Here is a 7,411-nt window from a genome sequence, read left to right as displayed (position 1 = left end):
AAAACCCAAACTCATATTCATTGAAACAGCAGAGCCACAGTCCAGCTGTCTACACACTACAGCTGATGAGTTCTGGTTCCACTCAGATGTACCACACACTGGTCTCCACTCTCCCTGGTGTTTCATCTCCAGTCTACCAGTACAGTGACTGGCTCCTCCCACCAATCTGACATCATCAGACTCTGTACAGAGACAAGAGAGTAACCAGTGAAACATTCATATTTTCAATATTAAATAATAATTACAAAATGTAATTTGTCTTTTACCTGAGCAGGTGAGTCCAACAGTCTTGTCAGGTGAGCAGGTGTTTCTAGTTGAGTCCGAGGTTCCACAGTCCAGGAGAACAGACTCGTTGCCTTCACACTGGAACTCTTTGGTCCACATAGGGGCCTTCGCTTCTCCATAGAGCGCCTCCTGGAGGACTGAAGGAGTCCCACAGCCAAGCCCCCTACAGACCACCTCTGCATCCTGCTGGTCAAAGTCACCTTCACACACTGAGACCCACGACTGATTAGACTTCACCTCCACTCTGCCTGAACATGAACTAGTCCCATTCACCAACCTCACTGACTCTGGAGAGAGAGAGACGAGAGAGAGAGAGAGAGAGAGAGGAGAGAGAGAGAGAGAGAGAGAGAGAGAGAGAGAGAGAGAGAGAGAGAGAGATTAACAACAGGTAATTAATTAATCCTTTAATGAATCCTTTAATGGACCCTGAACACAACAGAGACAAGTACTGTGTCCCTATGAACATCCTATGAGAGATTAAGACAAATAACACATGGCTAAATTATCTCCAACATATTTGAATATGTTACATACATAACAATAATAAGAATGGAATATTGTACATGAATGAAAAAATAACTAAAGACAATGAAAAACAATGACGATGATGATCATCATCCTCATCATCTTCTTCATCGGTCCATGTCAAGTAACAATACACTTCTATAGACCAGCGGTTCTCAAACTATGGGGTTGCGACCCAAAGTGGGCTAACTCGTTTTTGATTTTTTCTTACAAAGGAACCGGGGGGTTGCAACCAACATGAAGAGGAAGTCGAAGATGGCATCTTGACTCATTGATTCATCCAACAACGCGCGCGCACACACAAACACACGCACACGCACACACACACACACACACACACACACACACACACACACACACACACACACACACACACACACTTGCAGAGACATGATACAATAACTGATCTTACTCCTAAACTATATATCCTAGTTATTTAGCAGGAATTATGTTCTTGTGGCTCTTAAAAGATCTGTTTTGGGTGTTTCTGCTCGCGCCTAAGCCCCGCCACTGCGAGGAGGAGAGGATTAAATGCGTGGATAAAGTGGTCGACCCGTTGGCCTCACAGGATCGGAACGCACTCTAGTGTCATTTCAAATCGCCGGCAAATTCCGCGATCACTTATGACGTTTCGTACAGCTGGACCGGAGCCGTGGATGTAAATATACATGCATAGAATAATATGCAGGTATAGAATAATACAGAATATAAGAATAGACAATTCATCAATGTGGATGGCCACATCGTTATCTTTATAGTTAACATTGTTGTGCAAAGCCATTTATTCCTGAAATAGTGAATGAAGCGCCAAGATAAGCAAACTTACATTTATGAATTCAATCCTGACCCTCCCTCTTTTTGCTCTTACAGTCCCCAGAACCCCACGCCTACCCCCCGCAGCAGTCCCGCACCGCACTGCTGCTTTGCTACTGTATATAACGCAGTATGTCTGACTCTGAATTACATCATATTCAGTCCACACATAAATACAATATATTATTTCATATAATAGGAAATAATATATTTCATCGGGGGGTGCGGGCCGGTGTTTTCGGCATGGTTTCGGGTTTCAAGCAGTGTATGTGTGGCCACATGTGGAGGAGCACCATGTATAACGTCACGGGGAGAAGGGGAAAAAAAGAAATGTGATGCGGAAGTCTTCCGCAAGGAGATGTGAAGAGTGGTCGAGCCTACACATGATGTACACTCGCTCCATGCGGACTCGGAGAGCCGACTCGGCTCCTCCAGTCGACTCCACTCGCCTTCTCTAAAAAGCAAATGAACAATTTGGCCCAGACTATTTCCGGGTCAAGTTGGATCGACCGAGTGGGAGTGAGCGAGTGGCCCAGATTTTGGAATTCAGCTTATGAGTGTAAAATGCATGGAAACAAATGGAAGTTAATGGGTCCATTTGGTTACATTTGTACCCTCTTGGAATTAAATTAACACCGGATAAATTGGCGCTGGAGGGATCCCTGTGTAAATTGTATCTGTTGTATCAACTTGTATGTACCAGCAAAGACGAAAATCCCCAGAATCTGTATTTTAGTCAAAAAACTGTGTTCAATACGGATCGCGACGCGACGTGACATTCTTTATTTCCAAGTCATTTTTGGCGGCGCTAAAATATTATTAATTCATTTTATTGATAAGATAGGCCCACACATCAGCAGGAATCACAACTTTAACTTCATTTTCAAATCGATATTCGTATTAATATATTTTAAGATATTATTTATTTACACTTTGAAAACTGCTCTATAAATAAATGTGGGGTCGCCAAAACATTTGCCCCATAAAATGGAGTTTTGGCATAAAGAAGTTTGAGAACCCCTGCTTTAGACACACAGACATACAGACAGACAGACAGACAGACAGACATACAGACAGACAGATAGATGTAACCAGCATATATACTTGACCAGGGTACCACAGGGGTCTATACTTGGACTCACTTTTCCTCCTCTATACCAAATCTTTCTGGCCTAAAATAGTTGATCTACAAGCTTTTTGCTGCATGTGAGCTTTTAGATCAGCTACTTTGGCACATTTATACCAGAGAATAGTGTTCATGTAGTTAATAAATGACTGTAAAGATCATTATCATTGTTGAAGTAATTGATGTTACCTGAACATGTCACCTCCAGTCTGTAAGTGGAAGTTAAAGACCCATGTGTTCCACACTCCCTCAGTGAAGACTCAGAACCAACACAGGGAGATGTAATCTTCCATACATATTGATCTGTAAAACCCAAGCTCCTTTTCATTGAAACAGCAGAGCCACAGTCCAGCTGTCTACACACTACAGCTGATGAGTTCTGGTTCCACTCAGATGTACCACACACTGGTCTCCACTCTCCCTGGTGTTTCATCTCCAGTCTACCAGTACAGTGACTGGCTCCTCCCACCAATCTGACATCATCAGACTCTGTAGAGAGACAAGAGAGTAACCAGTGAAATATTTATATTTTCACTATAAAATAATAATACAAACATTTAGTTTGTCTTTTACCTGAGCAGGTGAGAATCCAACAGTCTTGTCAGGTGAGCAGGTGTTTCTAGTTGAGTCTGAGGTTCCACAGTCCAGGAGAACAGACTCGTTGCCTTCACACTGGAACTCTTTGGTCCACTTTGGAGCCTTCACTTCTCCATAGAGCGCCCCCTGGAGGACTGAAGGAGTCCCCACAGTCAAGCTCCCTACAGACCACCTCTGCATCCTGCTGGTCAAAGTCACCTTCACACACTGAGACCCACGACTGATTAGACTTCACCTCCACTCTGCTGAACATGAACTAGTCCCATTCACCAACCTCACTGACTCTGGAGAGAGAGAGAGAGAGAGAGAGAGAGAGAGAGAGAGAGAGAGAGAGAGAGAGAGAGAGAGAGAGAGAGAGAGAGAGAGATCTGATGAAGCAGGGACCCCAACATATTTATATAAAATAATGTTGCAGATTGAACTTTTTAATAGATATCATAGATTTCACAATCATTAGTTTAGTGTAATTTTTCTTTTTTTTTAACATGATGTTTTCTATCAATATGTTGGATTCATGTTAATGTGTATTTTCAGACATTCGACCCCTTAAAACCCTCAATACTTAGTAAACTTGACCTTTGGCTCTGTTCTTGGCCTGCTCTTTTCCCCCTGTACAACCAAACCTCTTTGTCAAAAATAGCAGATCTACAAGCTGACAACGCGTTGCAGCAGCTTGTAGATCTGCTATTTCCGGTGAATGTTCCTCCAAGAATAGGGATAATATAGGGTTCAAGTGATTCATGTAAAACATAAATAAAGACATCAATCACAAAGATTTGGCGGCCCCCCTGTAGTAACACTGAGGACCCCCGAGGGATCCCGGACCCTCTGTTGAAGACCATTGCATTATAGTGTATACTGAACTCTGAACACAACAGAGACAAGTACTTGTACAGAGATGAACTCAAAATAACATACAATTAACTCTAACATTTATTAAAAAAAAGCATAAATAACAGAACAAATAACAACAGACAACCAGGATGATCATCAGACCATGTCATAAAACAATAAAGTCCTACACAGGCAGACAGACAGACAGACAGACAGACAGACAGACAGACAGATAGATAGATTTAACCAGCATATTTTAACCAGGGTCCCACAGGGGTCTATAAAACCCACTTTTACCCCTCTAAACCAAATCCTTTTGCTAAGAATAGTCGATCTACAAGCTCTGTGAAGTGTTGTGCGTTTGTAGATCAGTTATTTTCTGCAAACGTTCACCCTAAAGTATAGTAGTGTTCATTTGGTTAATAAAGGACTATAAAGATTGTCATTGTTGAAGTCATTGTTTGTTACCTGAACAGATCACCCCCAGTCTCTTAGTGGAGATAACAGAACCATGTTTTCCACATTCCCTCAGTGAAGACTCAGATCCAACACAGAGAAATGTAATCTTCCATACATATTGACGTGTAAAACCCACACTCCTATTCATTGAAACAGCAGAGCCACAGTCCAGCTGTCTACACACTACAGCTGATGAGTTCTGGTTCCACTCAGATCTACCACCCACTGGTCTCCACTCTCCCTGGTGTTTCATCTCCAGTCTACCAGTACAGTGACTGGCTCCTCCCACCAATCTGACATCATCAGACTCTGTACAGAGACAAGAGAGTAACCAGTGAAACATTAATATTTTCACTATAAAATAAAAATCAACACATTTAGTTTGTCATTTACCTGAGCAGGTGAGTCCAACAGTCTTGTCAGGTGAGCAGGTGTTTCTAGTTGAGTCTGATGTTCTACAGTCCAGGAGAACAGACTCGTTGCCTTCACACTGGAACTCTTTGGTCCACATCGGAGCCTTCACTTCTCCATAGAGCGCCCCCTGGAGGACTGAAGGAATCCCACAGTCAAGCTCCCTACAAACCACCTCTGCATCCTGCTGGTCAAAGTCACCTTCACACACTGAGACCCACGACTGATTAGACTTCACCTCCACTCTGCCTGAACATGAACTAGTCCCATTCACCAACCTCACTGACTCTGGAGGGAGAGAGAGAGAGAGAGAGAGAGAGAGAGAGAGAGAGAGAGAGAGAGAGAGAGAGAGAGAGAGAGAGAGAGAGAGAGAGAGAGAGATTAACAACAGGTAATTAATTAATCCTTTAATGGATCCTTTAATGGACCCTGAACACAACAGAGACAAGTACTGTGTCCCTATGAACATCCTATGAGAGATTAAGACAAATAACACATGGCTAAATTATCTCCAACATATTTGAATATGTTACATACATAACAATAATAAGAATGGAATATTGTACATGAATGAAAAAATAACTAAAGACAATGAAAACAATGACGATGATGATCATCATCCTCATCATCTTCTTCATCGGTCCATGTCAAGTAACAATACACTTCTATAGACCAGCGGTTCTCAAACTATGGGGTTGCGACCCAAAGTGGGCTAACTCGTTTTTTGATTTTTCTTACAAAGGAACCGGGGGGTTGCAACCAACATGAAGAGGAAGTCGAAGATGGCATCTTGACTCCTTGATTCATCCAACAACGCGCGCGCGCACACACAAACACACGCACACGCACACACACACACACACACACACACACACACACACACACACACACACACACACACACACACACACACCTTGCAGAGACATGATACAATAACTGATCTTACTCCTAAACTATATATCCTAGTTATTTAGCAGGAATTATGTTCTTGTGGCTCTTAAAAGATCTGTTTTGGGTGTTTCTGCTCGCGCCTAAGCCCCGCCACTGCGAGGAGGAGAGGATTAAATGCGTGGATAAAGTGGTCGACCCGTTGGCCTCACAGGATCGGAACGCACTCTAGTGTCATTTCAAATCGCCGGCAAATTCCGCGATCACTTATGACGTTTCGTACAGCTGGACCGGAGGCGTGGATGTAAATATACATGCATAGAATAATATGCAGGTATAGAATAATACAGAATATAAGAATAGACAATTCATCAATGTGGATGGCCACATCGTTATCTTTATAGTTAACATTGTTGTGCAAAGCCATTTATTCCTGAAATAGTGAATGAAGCGCCAAGATAAGCAAACTTACATTTATGAATTCAATCCTGACCCTCCCTCTTTTTGCTCTTACAGTCCCCAGAACCCCACGCCTACCCCCCGCAGCAGTCCCGCACCGCACTGCTGCTTTGCTACTGTATATAACGCAGTATGTCTGACTCTGAATTACATCATATTCAGTCCACACATAAATACAATATATTATTTCATATAATAGGAAATAATATATTTCATCGGGGGGGTGCGGCCGGTGTTTTCGGCATGGTTTCGGGTTTCAAGCAGTGTATGTGTGGCCACATGTGGAGGAGCACCATGTATACGTCACGGGAGAAGGGGAAAAAAAGAAATGTGATGCGGAAGTCTTCCGCAAGGAGATGTGAAGAGTGGTCGAGCCTACACATGATGTACACTCGCTCCATGCGGACTCGGAGAGCCGACTCGGCTCCTCCAGTCGACTCCACTCGCCTTCTCTAAAAAGCAAATGAACAATTTGGCCCAGACTATTTCCGGGTCAAGTTGGATCGACCGAGTGGGAGTGAGCGAGTGGCCCAGATTTTGGAATTCAGCTTATGAGTGTAAAATGCATGGAAACAAATGGAAGTTAATGGGTCCATTTGGTTACATTTGTACCCTCTTGGAATTAAATTAACACCGGATAAATTGGCGCTGGAGGGATCCCTGTGTAAATTGTATCTGTTGTATCAACTTGTATGTACCAGCAAAGACGAAAATCCCCAGAATCTGTATTTTAGTCAAAAACTGTGTTCAATACGGATCGCGACGCGACGTGACATTCTTTATTTCCAAGTCATTTTTGGCGGCGCTAAAATATTATTAATTCATTTTATTGATAAGATAGGCCCACACATCAGCAGGAATCACAACTTTAACTTCATTTTCAAATCGATATTCGTATTCATATATTTTAAGATATTATTTATTTACACTTTGAAACTGCTCTATAAATAAATGTGGGGTCGCCAAAACATTTGCCCCATAAAATGGAGTTTTGGCATAAAGAAGTTTGAGAAC

The 7,411-nt window shown here is 42.5% G+C and overlaps 1 protein-coding gene and 1 pseudogene across 2 annotated transcripts in view; both read right to left on the bottom strand.

Moving 5' to 3' along the window:
* Positions 1–1,082, bottom strand: part of LOC308085994 (scavenger receptor cysteine-rich type 1 protein M130-like) — a 7,227-nt pseudogene extending 6,145 nt beyond the window's left edge. Inside the window, exons 1-3 of the transcript in view lie at positions 1,001–1,082; positions 267–572; positions 93–182 (exon numbers count right to left, since the gene is read on the bottom strand). The product of the transcript in view is annotated as a scavenger receptor cysteine-rich type 1 protein M130-like (transcript). The remainder of the gene's footprint in view (positions 1–92; positions 183–266; positions 573–1,000) is intronic.
* Positions 1,083–2,934: 1,852 nt separating this feature from the next.
* LOC308085993 (scavenger receptor cysteine-rich type 1 protein M130-like) overlaps positions 2,935–7,411 on the bottom strand; it is a gene marked incomplete at both ends in the record, with an annotated part of 7,235 nt that continues 2,758 nt past the window's right edge. The window contains 2 exons of the mRNA XM_080429311.1: positions 2,935–2,958; positions 5,223–5,338. Coding sequence (XP_080285437.1) covers positions 2,935–2,958; positions 5,223–5,338 — 140 coding nt within the window. The remainder of the gene's footprint in view (positions 2,959–5,222; positions 5,339–7,411) is intronic.

Source organism: Gymnoscopelus braueri (genome assembly GCF_963280865.1).
Source record: "Gymnoscopelus braueri genome assembly, chromosome: 5".
In the NCBI taxonomy this organism is placed as follows: Eukaryota; Metazoa; Chordata; class Actinopteri; order Myctophiformes; family Myctophidae; genus Gymnoscopelus; species Gymnoscopelus braueri.
This window is presented reverse-complemented; position numbering and strand designations above follow the sequence as displayed.